This window comes from Littorina saxatilis, linkage group LG16, assembly GCF_037325665.1.
Source record: "Littorina saxatilis isolate snail1 linkage group LG16, US_GU_Lsax_2.0, whole genome shotgun sequence".
In the NCBI taxonomy this organism is placed as follows: Eukaryota; Metazoa; Mollusca; class Gastropoda; order Littorinimorpha; family Littorinidae; genus Littorina; species Littorina saxatilis.
This window is the reverse complement of record NC_090260.1, coordinates 2,275,690-2,294,312: the sequence shown is the minus strand read 5'-3', so window position 1 is coordinate 2,294,312 and position 18,623 is coordinate 2,275,690. Positions and strand designations below refer to the sequence as shown.

The 18,623-nt window shown below is 44.7% G+C and overlaps 2 protein-coding genes across 4 annotated transcripts in view; one reads left to right on the top strand and one right to left on the bottom strand.

The window, feature by feature from the left end:
• LOC138950181 (dentin sialophosphoprotein-like) overlaps positions 1–265 on the bottom strand; it is a 57,985-nt gene extending 57,720 nt beyond the window's left edge. For both annotated transcript variants that reach the window (XM_070321918.1, XM_070321920.1), the window contains exon 1: positions 187–265. The gene's annotated coding sequence lies outside the window, so the exon portion shown is untranslated. The remainder of the gene's footprint in view (positions 1–186) is intronic.
• A 191-nt stretch (positions 266–456) lies between these two features.
• LOC138950207 (carnitine O-palmitoyltransferase 1, liver isoform-like) overlaps positions 457–18,623 on the top strand; it is a 49,261-nt gene continuing 31,094 nt past the window's right edge. Inside the window, exons 1-7 of one of the 2 annotated variants that reach the window (XM_070321955.1) lie at positions 457–790; positions 12,761–12,915; positions 13,944–14,066; positions 15,921–16,036; positions 16,126–16,313; positions 16,639–16,743; positions 17,761–17,892. In XM_070321955.1, the coding sequence (XP_070178056.1) occupies positions 648–790; positions 12,761–12,915; positions 13,944–14,066; positions 15,921–16,036; positions 16,126–16,313; positions 16,639–16,743; positions 17,761–17,892 (962 nt within the window). In that variant the 5' untranslated portion in view covers positions 457–647. Of the gene's footprint in view, positions 791–12,760; positions 12,916–13,943; positions 14,067–15,305; positions 15,399–15,920; positions 16,037–16,125; positions 16,314–16,638; positions 16,744–17,760; positions 17,893–18,623 lie in introns of those variants that run through there. The other variant, XM_070321956.1, reaches the window with a different exon arrangement.

Here is an 18,623-nt window from a genome sequence, read left to right as displayed (position 1 = left end):
CGACCAGGACACGGTCCAAAACGATCCGTCCAAAATCCAACATGGCCGACGCCTGCTATAACACGAAACTTTCAACTTTCATTGAATGCAATCAGCAATTGAAAATAAGTTATTGGGCAGTGCATATGGTAGCTGATGTATTTATTAAATGAAATCCAACAAGTTGTAAACAAATATGCCCCTTACTTGTACTTTTTTCGACGAAATCGCGGGCTTACAGCAAGAACGGCAACCCCGTTGCACGCTGCGACAGGAGTCACGTGACTTACTTTCGGTCGAATTTTTCTGCTATTTTTTTCTAAACGAATACGTTATTATTTGAAATGTCGATGATTTCAATGTCTGTTTGACACATAAAAACTGACACATACAAAATATAAGTTTTTGGTGTAAAAATTTAAGTTTGCGAAATTGTGGATTAGAGATAGTTAACCACACGACCGTTTGGTACAGAGAGTATTATGTTGCTCCTCCAAGAGACGCCGCATGTGTTGCTGGGCAGAGTCCAATTGTCGTCTGCTTGATGTATTACCTTTGCTTTCGGCAGGCCAGTTACAGACAGGGTTGACAGATTGATCGACGGTTTCATCTTTATTCCAGCAGTCGAGTGCAGTTGATAGTACTTTGGATCAACAAAACACACAGCGATGGCGGAAGCTCGATGCGCTGTGTCGAAGCAAATTATGGAGGAGGGCCACAGGAAAGAGTATGAAGAAGAGGTTGGCAGTTTGTGGAAAGAAACTTACATACTGTGGATGCGAGCTGTCAAGCGTCGTTACTACAGAATCAGGTACTGAGGCGTCACCAGTGCTTTTCATAAGAGTCTTTTAGCACTGAAATGTCACTTTCACCTTCCACAAACATTGAACAGTTTCTAACTTCTTTGTTTGTGTATGGATCTCTGCTGCAAGTGTGTGTGTAGGGGGGGGGGGGGAGGAGGAGAGGGGGGGGGGGGGGGGGGATATGAAAGGAAGATGACGAAAAACTGTATGCACTGACTTTGGCCATGATTTATTATTGAGAAAAAACAACCTACTCATGCTTCAGCTGATTAAGTCTTATTGAATAGCTGATCTAAACAGTTACAAAAAAGAGTGTATTACTATTAGATTTAGATATCCAATGAACTTATGAAGACAATGTATGTTCTCAACAAATTTCAAAAATTAACCCAAAGGGTAAATCACAAAACATGAACAATGATGTTTCAAACATGTAGGCTATCCATGTTGCATACAAGTTACACCATAGCAGACAAAAGGCTGAACAGCCTAAGGCCAAAAAAAAAAATAGGTGTGGTTACGGTAACATAGCCAAAAAAAATAGGGTAGGTAGGTAGGCAATCACTTTTTTTTTTTTAAACTTTTTTTTCTAATGTGTACAAATTAAACCTACTTGACAGGGAAATAAGTGTGCGACTCGGGCGCTTTCGCTTTCATTGCGTTTTTTGAACTCGGTTTTTTGGGTTTTTTTTTTTTTTTTTTGACAAATGTAATAAAAAGTTATAGGATCGGCCCCTAAAATTAGGGTAGGTCGGGTTACCGTAACCACACCTATTTTTTTTTTAGGCCTAATAAGCCACTGACTTATGTTATGTTATGTGAAACTGGTAGATATGTTTTCCCTTTCAGTAGTATGATCGAATCTTCTGTTCATGTTCAACTGAGAGTTCCTGGCTTAAAGCCATATTGCCACAAGCACAGATCACACATTGCGTGGCTAGTTTAATGTAAGGTAGGGGTGCAGGACAAGGTGAGAATGGGTGAGATGAGAGACTGGCTAAATCAGCATAATAGGGACCTAACCAACTGCTAAACTGTCTCCAATCACCACAAGAATGTAAGGTTATTTTCATTTGACTAATCATCCAAAGCCCTGCAGCTAACATTTACATCAACAATATAATGGTATGAAGAGGTGACAACAGTTGTGACTTCCTCCAGGGCTGCTGGATCCTATCAAGTATGCCCTAGCTGTCTTGGTGCAGTATGCACAGAAAGCACAGAGTTAAGGAGCAGTCCCTCTTCTGAAAACAGTTCTGCTCACTCTTTCCTATCTCCCGATTCCTTTAGTGTGCAACGTTATAATATCATTTTATCAATTACTTTTTGCAGATAGACATGCACTGAGTAGGTTTTTTTTTAGTTACTAAATCAAAATAGACACGCCAGGCCTGAAAGTGGCGAGTATTTTACTCGCCATGGCGAGTAGAAACATGTAACTGGCGAGTAGAAATGTTCATCTACTCGCCAAATGCGAGTAATGTTGCTGAAACAAATTGTTGGTTTGGATAGTAAAGTTTGCTCTCTGGCTGGTACATTTTCAGAATCACTAGCCAAAGGCGAGTACACCATTTGTTGGACTTTCAGGGCTGCATGCACCCAGTGTTTTTGTTTTTTTATAGAAGTTACCAAATCAAAACAAAGCAAACATTCCAACTCTGCACAACCAGCTTAATTAGCATGCTTGGCTGTTGATTTTGATGTGTCAGGGGCGGATCCAGGGGGGGTTTCTGGGGTTTCCGGAAACTCCCCTTCGCTTAAAAAATAAAAAAAAAAGTTTAAAAAAAAAGAAGAATAAATTTGAAAAACGGAAAAATTGATGGCTCAAATTGCTCCATTTTCCATGATCTTTATCCAAATTGTCCGGGGGGGCATGCCCCCGAACCCCCCTAAGAATTGGCCTTTGTATTCTAAGTGACGGTTTTGGAAAGTAGTTGTCAATTGTCCTTGTGTTGATCCAAATTTGTCTTCTTAAAAGTCATGTTTGAAGGCTCAAACGCTTTGCGTCGTCGAATTGTCCCTAAAGGAAATGTGGAAACCCCCCATTAGAAATGTTGTGATCCGCCCCTGTGTATCCAAATGGAGAGAGTCTTTTCCCATCCAAATGCCAAGACACGTCTGGAATGGCGAGCTGAATGGGGGCCCGGTAGCTCAGTTGGTAAACTGTGCCGTTACAAATATTCATGATTTCAGAAGGATCGATGGTCCTCACAATTGAAGCAAATGCTGTGTTCCATTTCTACCTCTCTCGCTCTCAGTCTCAGCCTCACAGTCACTGCAGGGATGGCCAAATCTCAAAATTTTAACTCGCCAGCCGGGTGAGTAAACTTCAAGAAAGTCACTAGCCCGGCAGAAATTTCACAGGCCTGGTACATACCACAGTTGATCTGCAGTGTTTACATACATGTATAATTTATATATGGCTTAAAAACCTGTTATTACAACCAAAATTCCTTGTGCTTTAAATGTTTTTTAATGTCACTTGGCTCAATAAATACTGTATTCTGTATTCTGTAAGGGTCGCATTTGACCGGAATTTTCATTGGCCAGCCGGGTGAGTTGCCAGGCGGTTTCTGCTTGCCCGGCGGTTTTTTTTTACTCGCCCCTGGCGACCGGGCCGACAATTTGGCCTTCCCTGCACTGGTCTCAAGTTTCACACCAGGACAACAGTTAGCCTGTTGCTGGAGTTTTAACATTCACAGCCTTCAAGAAAGGAACATGCTTGCAAAACCTGAACATTTCAGAAAGTTCTATCCAAACCCGCGCTTGTTAAGTTTCCCTTATTTTAAGAATTGTAATCAGCTTTCAAATCCAAGCTCTGAGTTTGTTTGAATTATAGATTGTTTAAAGATCTATACATTTATTTGAAAATTATTTTTGTTGTTGGCCTAACCCGGCCTGCACCCCACCAGGGCCTCCACGGACCCCAGCCTGACCCCAGCCTGACCCCAGCCTGACCCCAGCCTATTTGAGAGTATTTGTTGAAGACAGTGGTTCCCTGATCTGGTAGTGTACTGTGAGTCTGCCAAAAATCAGGTCTCAAAGAGTCAAAACGAAAAACGTTTTAATTTAAATGGTTTGGTTCTGAATGAACACAAAAGTTCTAGAAAGGTAATTAACGGACAGGAAAAGTGAGATTCAAGCAGGGTACTCTTTAAAAATTATTACCAGGGGAGAGACTCTTAATCTGATGGGCCATAAAATACACACAGTAGGCTAGCAGTGAGTAGTATTGTAGCACCAAACTTGTCTAAGCTTGTGTGTGTGAGTTCCAAGGCTAGCAGTGAGTAGTATTGTAGCACCAAACTTGTCTCAGCTTGTGTGTGTGAGTTCCAAGGCTAATACAGTGGAGCCCCCCCCCCCCCCCCATCCCAGTTTAAAACTTTCTCCCCATTCAGACCTCACTGTTTGGGATGTTCTGTTCATAGCCTGTGTACATTTAACTCCATTTTAAGACTACTAGTACTATAGCTGATGGGGTCTATGTCGACCAAAAGAGTGGGATTCCCTGTAGGTGGAGTTCCTGGAGGGGGATTCCCTGTATACAGGGAATACCACAGGATTTAGTTCCTGTAGCGTGTCGCTGATATCGCTGAAAGTCACATGATGCTTGGCGACATCGGTAGAATGTGATGTTTTTCAATCTTTTTTGTTATTTCTTAGAAATTCGAGTATGGTTTGCAAGTTTTATTGAAAAAAACTGTATACAGGGAATCCCCCTCCAGGAACTCCACCTACAGGGAATCCCACTCTTTTGGTGGACATAGACCCCATCAGCAGTACTATACCCTTTCAGGGTCCCGATGTTCTGAGATTTATTAGAGGCGTTAAAAAGGCGTTCCACTGTAAGGCAACAAAAAGAAGCTGTGGTTAATGTAACATAGCCACAAAAAATAGGGTAGGAAGGTAGGCAATCACTTTTTTTTTAACTTTTTTTTCTAATGTGTACAAATTAAACCTACTTGACAGGGAAATAAGTGTGCGACTCGAGCGCTTTCGCTTTCATTGCATTTTCTGCACTCGTTTTCTTGTTTTTTTTAATTTATTTTTTTTAAATAGGGTAGGTCGGGTTACCGTAACCACACCTATTTTTTTTTAGGCCTAAGTGTAATGCCTTGACCTTGCTTGACCGGAGGTGGCCACTGTTAATCTCCACTGGTCAAGGTTACACTCTTTTTTTTATTGGGGATTACATCACTCTTCCTGAATTGAACAAGTGAACAAAAGTAATTTTACTTTTAGCATACATGTGTGTTTGTGGAGGGGGGGGGGTGTATGTCATTGTGTGTGTTTGCACACTGTGATTGTCTCTAAAGGCATGAACTGTTTGTGTGTGTGTGTGTGTGACTAGCTGTCACTGTGTGTGTGTGTCTGTGAGTGTGTGTGTGTGTGTGTGTGTGTGTGTGTGTGTGTGTCTGTGAGTGTGTGTGTGTGTGTGTGTGTCTGTCAGTGTCACTGTGTTTGTTTGTGTGTACATGGCTGTGTGCATGTCTGCCACCTTAACAATGTCAATGTGTGTCTGTCACTGTTGGTGTTTTTGTTTGCTTTTTTTGATGCAGCAATTATCTATTAGGATAAGATAAATACATATATGTGACCTAGTACCTATGTGAAGGATATCAAGTACAACTCATCAAGAATACTCGTCACCTGGTCAGAAGCAACATTCCTAAAATAATTGTTATCATGTGACGACTTTGGAGGGAAGATGAAACATGTGGCAGATAGCAACTTCCCTTGTCATCAAACAGTATCACTATCCGGATTGAAGCACTAGATGGGTACTATCAGTCTCAAGCGTTGTGTGTCATCATCTATGTGTGATTAGTTCAGGTCAAAGCGCCCTAAGCCACGGTTTAATTAGACAGTGGTACCTGTGATGAAAGGGCACCCTTCAGACTGGCTGAAACTGTTCCTACATAAAGGGCACCCTTCAGACTGACTGAAACTGTTCCTACATAAAGGGCATCTTTCAGACTGGCTGAAACTGTTCCTACATAAAGGGCACCCTTCAGACTGACTGAAACTGTTCCTACATAAAGGGCACCCTTCAGACTGGCTAAAACTGTTCCTACATAAAGGGCACCCTTCAGACTGGCTGAAACTGTTCCTACATAAAGGGCACCCTTCAGACTGGCTGAAACTGTTCCTACATAAAGGGCACCCTTCAGACTGGCTGAAACTGTTCCTACATGAAGAGCACCCTTCAGACTGGCTGAAACTGTTCCTACTTAGAGGGCATTCTTCAGACTGGCTGAAACTGTTCCTACATAAAGGGCACCCTTCAGACTGGCTGAAACTGTTCCTACATAAAGGGCACCCTTCAGACTGGCTGAAACTGTTCCTACATAAAGGGCACCCTTCAGACTGGCTGAAACTGTTCCTACATGAAGGGCATCCTTCAGACTGGCTGAAACTGTTCCTACATAAAGCTTAAAGGGCACCCTTCAGACTGGCTGAAACTGTTCCTACATAAAGGGCACCCTTCAGACTGGCTGAAACTATTCCTACATGAAGGGCACCCTTCAGACTGGCTGAAACTGTTCCTACATAAAGGGCACCCTTCAGACTGGCTGAAACTGTTCCTACATAAAGGGCACCCTTCAGACTGGCTGAAACTGTTCCTACATGAAGGGCATCCTTCAGACTGGCTGAAACTGTCCCTACATGAAGGGCATCCTTCAGACTGGCTGAAACTGTTCCTACATAAAGGCATCCTTCAGACTGGCTGAAACTGTTCTTACATAAAGGGCACCCTTCAGACTGGCTGAAACTGTTCCTACATAAAGGCATCCTTCAGACTGGCTGAAACTGTACCTACACGAAGGGCACCCTTCAGACTGGCTGAAACTGTTCCTACATAAAGGGCACCCTTCAGACTGGCTGAAACTGTCCCTACATAAAGGGTGGCCTGGTATTGACTGAGGGGCAGATTTGTTCCAGAAAATAGAAAAAGGGACAACACTCTGGTGTCCTTTCATGGGAGGTGTCCTGTCCTTAGAGGTGTCCTGTACTTAGAGGTGTCCTGTCATTAGAGGGGCGTCACATCGCATGTCCCCTAAACTGTGCTTCCTTGCGTCCTATGCGCATTCGAAGCAGAAAACACGAACTAGAAATTTATTGAGGGGGCCCAGAGACTCATCAAACATTAAAAGAGCGGGTGCCATGACTCACTAAATTTATGTTCTCGCAGGTAACATTTTCCGACAGTTGCTGTCAGCTAAGTCCATGCTTGTGTGCGTGATGTTGTAAAGGCTGGAAATTTTCTGATAAAAAAAGACCCATCGTAACAAACTTAAAAGTGTTTATTGAGCCCTTGGAGTTAACCTACTAAAACTCCACTGAGGGGGTCCATGGACCCTCTAAACATTCAAAGTGGGGGTCCCGGGACTCTCTAGGTGAGGCGACCATTGGGAGCCTGTAGGAGAAGAGATGAAGAGATAACATGGAATATACTGATGGCGGTCAGTGAGCACATACCAGTACCGGCATGTTAACAACAAAGAATGAAGAGATAACATGGAATATACTGATGGCGGTCAATGAGCACATACCAGTACCGGCATGTTAACAACAAAGAATGAAGAGATAACATGGAATATACTGATGGCGGTCAGTGAGCACATACCAGTACCGGCATGTTAACAACAAAGAATGAAGAGATAACATGGAATATACTGATGGCGGTCAATGGGAACATACCAGTTTGTTTGTTTGCTTAACGCCCAGCCAACCACGAAGGGCCATATCAGGGCGGTGCTGCTTTGACATATAACGTGCGCCACACACAAGACAGAAGTCGCAGCACAGGCTTCATGTCTTACCCAGTCACATTATTCTGACACCGGACCAACCAGTCCTAGCACTAACCCCATAATGCCAGACGCCAGGCGGAGCAGCCACTAGATTGCCAATTTTAAAGTCTTAGGTATGACCCGGCCGGGGTTCGAACCCACGACCTCCCGATCACGGGGCCGACGCCTTACCACTAGGCCAACCGTGCCGGTGAACATACCAGTACCGGCATGTTAATTACAAATAATGAAGAGATAACATGGAATATACTGATGGGGGTCAGTGGGAACAGCATTCTGAGCGGCTGACTACATTTCCCATGTGATGAAAAATTGAACTGTCATGATGTCTGTTGTCAACCCGGTACACCTGCCACCTTCTGGGTGAAAGTCAGATCACTTGTTGATTGATGATGCTTTAAAATAACAGTGCTGGTCTCGTTAGCTGATGAAGTTTCCTCCATTGTGTTGACAGGCGCGGTAGCCGACATGAGCCCTCAAGCTTGAAGGTTCGGGGTTCAAATCCCGACCACACCTGGTGGGTTAGAGTTGGATATTGTTCCCGTCTCCCAGGTGGTGCAGATCTGCTAGCGCCTTGTCCCCCTTCGTGTGCACACACAGTTACCAGACCAAATATGCACTGACACATCCTGTAAGCTCTGTCTCAGTTTGATGGGCAATAAAACATTACAAGACTGACATGGATCTCCCTGAAAAAGCGCATGACTGCCTAAACTAATGGCTGGGCCAAGGACTGTGTGTAGTAGTCCTTGGGCTGGGCATAAAATGCCTTACACATGAAAGGACTTTACTTCACATATAAAAAAAAAGTTGTACTTGCACATAAAAGGTTGTACAACAAGTGCACATGAGAGTTGTATTAATGACAAATGCAGAAGAAAGAGAAATCTCGTGTGTGCATCAGAAGTCCAGAAACAGGGAAACCCCCTTTTAATTAGACCTCCCTTCTGAGACCATTTTCTATGATTTTCTGTTCATTGCCTCTGTAAATCGTGGTTCACACACACACACACACACACACACACACACACACACACACACACACACACACACACACATATGTTGCAAGTAATCTGAACAATCAAAATCTGAGCAAAGAATTTAAGGCAGTTATTTTACTCCATTTTGTAACTCTTTTATGACTTCTTTCAAGATCTCTTTTTCTCAAATTTCTATTGGTTACTGAAAATGTACATGTTTTTATAAAAACAACAAACTCTTTTAAGACCGTTGAGAGCGTTGGCGGTCTGAAAAATATTTTGGAAGTCTTGAAAGAGAGGTACCACTGTACAGTAGAACCCCCAATTTAACACTCCCTCCCTTTAACACTCCGTCCCTTTAAGACTCCCTCCCTTTAACACTCCCTCCCTTTTAACACCTTGTTGTCTCAGACTGTCTGTTCATGACCTCTGTAAATTTACCCCCATTTTAAGACTCCCTCCTTTTTGAGTCACTTGAGAAAATGTGACTCTATGTAATCGGTCAGTGTTAGTCTGTCCGGCCGGCCGGCTGTCCGGCCAGCCGTCCGTAGACACCACCTTAACGTTGGACTTTTCTCGGAAACTATCAAAGCGATCGGGCTCATATTTTGTTTAGTCGTGACCTCCAATGACCTCTACACTTTAACGATGGTTTCGTTGACCTTTGACCTTTTTCAAGGTCACAGGTCAGCGTCAAAGGAAAAATTAGACATTTTATATCTTTGACAAAGTTCATCGGATGTGATTGAAACTTTGTAGGATTATTCTTTACATCAAAGTATTTACATCTGTAGCCTTTTACGAACGTTATCAGAAAAACAAGGGAGATAACTAGCCTTTTCTGTTCGGCAACACACAACTTAACGTTGGGCTTTTCTCGGAAACTATAAAAGTGACCGGGCTCAAATTTTATGTGAACGTGACTCCCAGTGACCTCTACACTTTGACGTCTGCTTTGGTGACCTTTGACCTTTTTCAAGGTCACAGGTATGCTTCAGGTATGCATTGTGTTGTGAATAGCAATTTCTTCCTGTCCATCTGATGCCTCATATAATATTCAGAACTGCGAAAGTGACTCGATCGAGCGTTTGCTCTTCTTGTTACATTTAGCAGGTCAAGTTATGACTAAATGTTTTAACATAGAGGGGGAATCAAGACGAGGGTCGTGGTGTCTGTGTCTGTGCGTATGTGTGTGTAGAGCGATTCAGACCGAACTACTGGACCGATCTTTATGAAAATTTACATGAGAGTTCCTGGGTATGAAATCCCCAGACGTTTTTTTCATTTTTTCGATAAGTGTCTTTTATGACGTCATATCCGGCTTTTTGTAAAAGTTGAGGCGGCACTGTCACACCTTCATTTTTCAATCAAATTGATTGAAATTTTGGCAACCAATCTTCGACAAAGGCCAGACTTCGGTATTGCATTTCAGCATGGAGGCTTACAAATTAATTAATGGTCATTAAAAATCTGAAAATTGTAGTTACTGTACAATTATTTTTTTATAAAACGATCCAAAATTACTTTTATTTTATTCTTCATCATGTTCTGATTCCAAAAACATATAAATATGTTATATTTGGATTAAAAACAAGCTCTGAAAATTAAAAATATAAACATTATGATCAAAATTAAATTTTCGAAATCAATTTAAAAACACTTTCATCTTATTCCTTGTCGGTTCCTGATTCCAAAAACATATAGATATGATATGTTTGGATTAAAAACACGCTCAGAAAGTTAAAACAAAGAGAGGTACAGAAAAGCGTGCTATCCTTCTCAGCGCAACTACTACCCCGCTCTTCTTGTCAATTTCACTGCCTTTGCCACGAGCGGTGGACTGACGATGCTACGAGTATACGGTCTTGCTGAAAAATTGCATTGCGTTCAGTTTCATTCTGTGAGTTCGACAGCTTGACTAAATGTTGTATTTTCGCCTTACGCGACTTGTTAAGACCTTGTTTTCTCAGATTTTGGAGGTCTTAACAGGGAGGTTCCACTGTACTTAGATTTGACCAAGAGGCTGCCCTCAGTTATCTGGCCTTGGGCTCCAGCCCTATATACTGCAGGCCAGTGGTCAATGAAAAAACCCATGACTTTTATCTGCTGAGCACAAGGTCCTGTGTGAGGTGTGATAAGGGTGAGGGGACTTGAGGACTGTGATAATGGTGTAGGCCAGGGACTGTGACAGTGGGTCGGCCATACCAGGTCAATGTATGCATTGGGGTCAGGCTGACATGGAAAGGTCACTGTTACAAGGTTAGCTGACTGGAGCAACTTGTTTTAAAACTTCATTAAATTGCACTACTGAAACAGTGAAAGGTTAAAGTCGCATAATTTGGTTTTTAATCAAATTTGTGAAAGCCACGCGTATAATTTATTGAACATATTTTAAGTTCTAAAGCAGTAATCTGTTTTGTGTGTGGTTTTTTGAGTCACTTGAGAAAATGTGACTCTATGTAATCGGTCAGTGTTAGTCTGTCCGGCCGGCCAGCCGGCCGGCCGGCCGTCCGTAGACACCACCTTAACGTTGGACTTTTCTCGGAAACTATCAAAGCGATCGGGCTCATATTTTGTTTAGTCGTGACCTCCAATGACCTCTACACTTTAACGATGGTTTCGTTGACCTTTGACCTTTTTCAAGGTCACAGGTCAACGTCAAAGGAAAAATTAGACATTTTATATCTTTGACAAAGTTCATCGGATGTGATTGAAACTTTGTAGGATTATTCTTTACATCAAAGTATTTACATCTGTAGCCTTTTACGAACGTTATCAGAAAAACAAGGGAGATAACTAGCCTTTTCTGTTCGGCAACACACAACTTAACGTTGGGCTTTTCTCGGAAACTATAAAAGTGACCGGGCTCAAATTTTATGTGAACGTGACTCATTGTGTTGTGAATAGCAATTTCTTCCTGTCCATCTGATGCCTCATATAATATTCAGAACTGCGAAAGTGACTCGATCGAGCGTTTGCTCTTCTTGTTTTATGTTAGATTGATAATTAATTCAAATAATTTATTTAAAGATTGAATTATTAATGGAGTGAAGCAAAATGATCTTTCAAGTCGGTTATAACTCTTTGTTCACTGCTGTGGAGAGAAAATGAAAGCACGCTATCACTTCGCCGTTTAGGTTAGTTTCTATCTCATTATGATCGAGACAGGCAGTGTTCCTCCGAGATAGCCTCCAGTGGTCGGGTGAATAATGACTGTCGAGATCTGTGTGAGATGTCATTGTTGGTCATAAATACAAATAACATTTAAATGTATCAATCGATTTTAGTTAGAATTTCTCTTGCAGTAGCTTCCAGTTCCAGTACATTGAGCAAGGGCATCAACAGTCCCGTTTTTGGTGTGGTGGACATATTTGCGTGACACACGGGTTAAATTTACCAAAAGAAGCTAAATGTAACAACTAAATGTAACAACTAAATGTAACAACTAAATGTAACAACTAAATGTAACAACTAAATGTAACAACTAAATGTAACAACTAAACGTAACAACTAAACGTAACAACTAAACGTAACAACTAAATGTAACAACTAACATTCTTTATGGTGCTTGCACTGTGTATTGGATGCAATTGAACTTGAGTTTGACTTGACATCTTCTATCTTCTTCTGCGTTCGTGGGCTGAAACTCCCACGTACACTCGTGTTTTTGCACGAGTGGACTTTTACGTGCATGACCGTTTTTACCCCGCCATTTAGGCAGCCATACGCCGCTTTCGGAGGAAGCATGCTGGGTATTTTTGTGTTTCTATAACCCACCGAACTCTGACATGGATTACAGGATCTTTTTCGTGCGCACTTGGTCTTGTGCTTGCGTGTACACACGAAGGGGGATAAGCCACTAGCAGGTCTGCACATAAGTTGACCTGGGAGATCGGAAAAATTTCCACACTTAACCCACCAGGCGGCCGCGACCGGGATTCGAACCCTCGACCTTCCGATTAAGAGGTCGACGTCTTACCACCCCGCCACAGCGCCCGTCGACATCTTCTATGGAACAGACAACAAATTGAACGAAAACATGGTTAAAATTAGGCGATCCACCCCCCTCCCCCCCCCCTCCCCCTCTCCCCCCCTCTCCCCCCTCTCCCCCCCTCTCTGACCAGCAATAAGGAAGAACACGAAGATGAAATGAAACAAACTGTCATTGATTCTTATGTGGCAGAAACCTGCTTCGCAATGGGATGTGGCCAACGTCTCTATGGAATCTTGGCGTCTCCGTCGTCGTCCTGACGACCGCTCAACTCTACCCTGTGCCCCTCACATCAGGTCTGACGTCCTTGCTGGCTAGGCTGGCTGGCTGGCTACCTTTTCCTTCAGGTGTGTGGACGTGTGCGTGCATGCATGTGTGTGTGTGTGAGCCCATGTGTGTGTCTATATGTGTGTGTGTGTGTGAGCCCATGTGTGTGTTTACATGTGTGCGTGCATGTGTGTGTGTGTTTCTGTGTGACTATTTGTGTGTGAACCAGTTATTATCTACCCCCTGCGGGTTAGGGGGAAGAATTTACCCGATGCTCCCCAGCATGTCGTAAGAGGCGACTAACGGACTTTCTCCTTTTACCCTTGTTAAGTGTTTCTTGTATAGAATATAGTCAATGTTTGTAAAGATTTTAGTCAAGCAGTATGTAAGAAATGTTAAGTCCTTTGTACTGGAAACTTGCATTCTCCCAGTAAGGTCATATATTGTACTATGTTGCGAGCCCCTGGAGCAATTTTTTGATTGGTGCTTTTGTGAAACAATTAACAAGTGGCTCTATCCCATTCCCCCCCCCCCCCCCCCCCCCCCCCCCCCCCTTTCCCCGTCGCGATATAACCTTGAACGGTTGAAAACGACGTTAAACACCAAATAAAGAAAGAAGAGTTATTATCTTTAACAGAATGAGGGCCCTGTGATCTCCGTTATCCCATCGCTGACCCACAGAATACCAGTCCAGTGCTCTACCAAGGGAGATCACTCATGGACTTATATTCTGTGGGTCAGCGATGGGATAATGAAGAAATGGAAATGAGAAAAAGGCATTTTATGTTTCGATGTGGATTGCCACCGTCCCTAACTTCTCCAGCCCAGTGTCCCTCTCCCATATTTGTCAACACCCACCCCCTCTCCCATATTTGTCAACACCCACCCCCTCTCCCATATTTGTCAACACCCACCCCCTCTCCCATATTTGTCAACATCCACCCCCTCTCCCATGTTTGTCAACACCCACCCCCTCCTCCTGAATGTCATTTTAGCCAGGCAGATGTTGACGTAACGTGTGTGTGTGTGTTTGTCAACACCCACCCCCTCTTCCTGAATGTCATTTTAGCCAGGCAGATGTTGACGTAACGTGTGTTTGTGTTTGCAGGTTGTCCTCAGCTGATCGAGGAATTGATAGCATCCTTCCTGGCGGGCGTGGCCTTCTTCATCGTCCTGATGTACGTGCGGCGCTACACTCTCCGCGCTCTCCTCTCCTACAGGGGGTGGATGTGTGAGTCAGTCTGCATTGTGTGTGTGTGTGTGTGGGGGGGGTGTTCTTCATCGTCCTGATGTACGTGCGGCGCTACACTCTCCGCGATCTCCTCTCCTACAGGGGGTGGATATGTGAGTCAGTCTGCATTGTGTGTGTGTGTGTGGGGGGGGTGTTCTTCATCGTCCTGATGTACGTGCGGCGCTACACTCTCCGCGCTCTCCTCTCCTACAGGGGCTGGATGTGTGAGTCAGTCTGCATTGTGTGTGTGTGTGTTTGTGGGGGGGGTGTTCTTCATCGTCCTGATGTACGTGCGGGGCTACACTCTCCGCGCTCTCCTCTCCTACAGGGGGTGGATGTGTGAGTCAGTCTGCATTGTGTGTGTGGGGGGGGGGGGTGTTCTTCATCATCCTGATGTACGTGCGGCGCTACACTCTACGCGCTCTCCTCTCCTACAGGGGGTGGATGTGTGAGTCAGTCTGCATTGTGTGTGTGTGTTTGTGGGGGGGGGTGTTCTTCATCGTCCTGATGTACGTGCGGCGCTACACTCTCCGCGCTCTCCTCTCCTACAGGGGGTATACCGGTGGATGTGTGAGTCAGTTTGCATTGTGTGTGTGTGGGGGGGGTGTTCTTCATCGTCCTGATGTACGTGCGGCGCTACACTCTCCGCGCTCTCCTCTCCTACAGGGGCTGGATGTGTGAGTCAGTCTGCATTGTGTGTGTGTGTGGGGGGGGTGTTCTTCATCGTCCTGATGTACGTGCGGCGCTACACTCTCCGCGCTCTCCTCTCCTACAGGGGGTGGATGTGTGAGTCAGTCTGCATTGTGTGTGTGTGTGGGGGGGGTGTTCTTCATCGTCCTGATGTACGTGCGGCGCTACACTCTCCGCGCTCTCCTCTCCTACAGGGGGTGGATGTGTGAGTCAGTCTGCATTGTGTGTGTGTGTGGGGGGCCTTCTTCATAGTCCTGATGTACGTGCAGCGCTACACTCTACGCGCTCTCCTCTCCTACAGGGGGTGGATGTGTGAGTCAGTCTGCATTGTGTGTGTGGGGGGGGGGGGTGTTCCTCATCATCCTGATGTACGTGCGGCGCTACACTCTACGCGCTCTCCTCTCTTACAGGGGGTGGATGTGTGAGTCAGTCTGCATTGTTTGTGTGGGGGGGGGGGGTGTTCTTCATCGTCCTGATGTACGTTCAGCGCTACACTCTCCGCGCTCTCCTCTCCTACAGGGGGTGGATGTGTGAGTCAGTCTGCATTGTGTGTGTGTGTGTGGAGGGGGGCCTTCTTCATCGTCCTGATGTACGTGCGGCGCTACACTCTACGCGCTCTCCTCTCCTACAGGGGGTGGATGTGTGAGTATGTCTGCATGGTGTGTGTGTGTGTGTGAGTATGTATGCATGCAAACGTGCATACATGTGTGTGTGTGTGTGAGTATGTATGCATGCAAGCGTGCAAACATGTGTGTGTGTGTGTGTGAGTATGTATGCATGCAAGCGTGCATACATGTGTGTGTGTGTGTGTGAGTATGTATGCATGCAAGCGTGCATACATGTGTTTGTGTGTGTGTGTGTGTGAGTATGTATGCATGCAAGTGTGCATTGTGTGTGTGCGTGTGTGTGTGTGTGTGTGTGTGAACCTTCTTGTACTTGGTGTGGAGTGATTGTTTGAACAGATGAACATTAAATCGTTCTTTGATTTACCTGTGAGAGCGGATGTGGCTTTAGAATATTGGTCATTCTGTGTGTACTCATTAACTCTGAATTATCCATTTTAATTCAAGATCTTGACTCATGAGCGTTGACTCATGAGCTTTGAATCGTGATGTGAAGTTGTTGAGAGAGAGTGTGGCTTTACTGTATGGGGTGACTGTGCAGATGAACCACCACGCAAGCAGTCAGCCTTGACCTTGGCCTGGGGCGCCATGGTGAGAGTCGTGACCGGCAGCCACCCCACGCTCTACAGCTACCAGCTCAGTCTGCCTCGCATGTCTGTGAGTGTCACACACACACACGCACGAACGCACATGAATGAAAAGTAATGAAAATGATGACACTGACACTGTGTGTCCCTACCTGTCAGGTGCCGCCGCTCAGTGAGACGGTGGACAAGCTGCTGGCGTCCCTCAAGCCGCTGTACCGCGACCGCCCCGAGGAGTTTGCTACGCTCAAACAGGAAGCCGTGGAGTTTGAGAGAACCATGGGTCCTCGTCTGCAGAAAGCGCTAATCATCAAGTCGTGGCTGGCACCCAACTTTGTCTCTGACTGGTGGTCAGTATGCTGCCCACTTTTTCTGCCAATGAGATAGTACCCTGTCATTGTCGAGGGGGGTGTTTACTTGTGGGGTGCGGGTAAACATGTATCTTTGAAATGTATGAGAGTGGCTTAGCTTTGAGGGTGTTGCTCACAGTCACATTGGGATCCCATCACCTTGACTGGGACATGGGGGGGGGGGGGGGGGGATTTGTGAGTGATACCAGTCTGCCATTATCTCTACATTTTGTGTGCATGTGTTCGTTTGTGTGTGTTTGTACGAGTTTGTGTGCGTGCGTGCAATGGCATGGTAGTTGTGTGCTAACTGTATGGTGTGTTTCAGGGTGAAGTACGTGTACCTGATGGGGCGCGGGCCGCTGCCCATCAACAGCAACTACTACATCATGGACCAGTGCGCCTGGTCGCCCACCCACAACCAGGCCGCCAGGTAACAGGCCACGAAGGCCACACTCACCTCACACAATGCATCAGCTCCAGCATAGTACTGGCTTGGTTCTCCTGCACCTCTCACAGTTTTATCATTGTTGTGTTGGGGCGAAGAGCTCTTTGTTGGATACCACACTCAACAATATTTGAGCTTAGATAGAGTAGGCTGTGATGAGGGTTTATTTCAAGCGACCACAAGAACATTTGGTGAATCATTGTCATGTCCTTGCATCTGTTCCGCTTTCTACTTGTAATACACCATTTTCGGAAATAACTGTGTCAGGATTTACAAGCGTTTTAGAAGAGTTGCGCTCCGCTTACTTCGTACAAACAAAAAACAACTGGTCCCAGTAAAAACTACGATCGCAGCGACTAACTGTTTGTGAACGTGAGATATTTGACTGTTTCCTGCCCTTAATTAGCAGCAAATAGAGATGTTGCGAGCACATAGTACATGTATCCCTGATTGACGGGCTCAGTGGCGTGGTGGTAAGACATCGGCCTCCTAATCAGAAGGTCGTGAGTTCAAATCCCGGCCGCAGCCGCCTGGTGGGCAAAGGGTGGAGATTTTTCCGATCTCCCAGGTCAACATTATGTGCAGACCTGCTAGTGCCTTAACCCCCTTCGTGTGTACACGCAAGCACAAGACCAAGTGCGCACGCAAAACGATCCTGTAGTCCATGTCGGAATTCAGGTTATAGAAACACGAAAATACCCAGGATGCCTCCCCCGAAATCGGCGTATGCTGCCTGCATGGCGGAGTAAAAATGGTCGTACACTTAAAAATCCACTCGTGCAACAATGAGTGAACATGGGAGTTTCAGCCCATGGACGAAGAAGAAGAAGAAGTATCACTGCTATACTAGCACTTGGTGGAGGGAGTGAGGCTGGACACTGAGGCAGAAGGAGCATTACCAGAGCTGCCAACAGTTATGCTTTCAGCTTAACCCCATGCTATGTTTTAAGACAAACTGATACGCCAAGCTTAGAATTGCTATGAGTACTGTGTATGTTTCAGAGCGGGGACCATTGTCTACCAACTGATGTTGGTCAAGCAGCAGATCGACCGTCAAACCTTTCCGCCACTGGTCATTCGCAACACCATCCCTGTGTGCATGGCGCAGTACGAAAAGGTCTTCTCTACTACACGGTCAGTGGTTCACAACAATTGCCATTGCTTCATTTTGAGGCTTTTATCTTAATGGGTTGTTGTTGGTAGGTACACTGTTATCCTGTTATTAACCCTTACACTGGTGCAATTCTGTAACACATGTTACATAGCCACTGGTGAATTAACCCTTATACTGGTGCAATTCTGTAACACATGTTACATAGCCACTGGTGAATTAACCCTTATACTGGTGCAATTCTGTAACACATGTTACATAGCCACTGGTGAATTAACCCTTATACTGGTGCAATTCTGTAACACATGTTACATAGCCACTGGTGAATTAACCCTTATACTGGTGCAATTCTGTAACACATGTTACATAGCCACTGGTGAATTAACCCTATACTGGTGCAATTCTGTAACACATGTTACATAGCCACTGGTGAATTAACCCTTATACTGGTGCAATTCTGTAACACATGTTACATAGCCACTGGTGAATTAACCCTTACACTGGTGCAATTCTGTAACACATGTTACATAGCCACTGGTGAATTAACCCTTACACTGGTGCAATTCTGTAACACATGTACAATTACACTAGTGCAATTCTGTAACAAAATGCACAATTCTTTTGAACATGTGGGCTAAGCCGCCCCACTATATTGTTATGTACCACGCCTGAATTTCTCTATGAGATAATAAAGTATTCTTATTCTTATTCTTATTCTTATGTTACATAGCCACTGGTGAATTAACCCTTACAC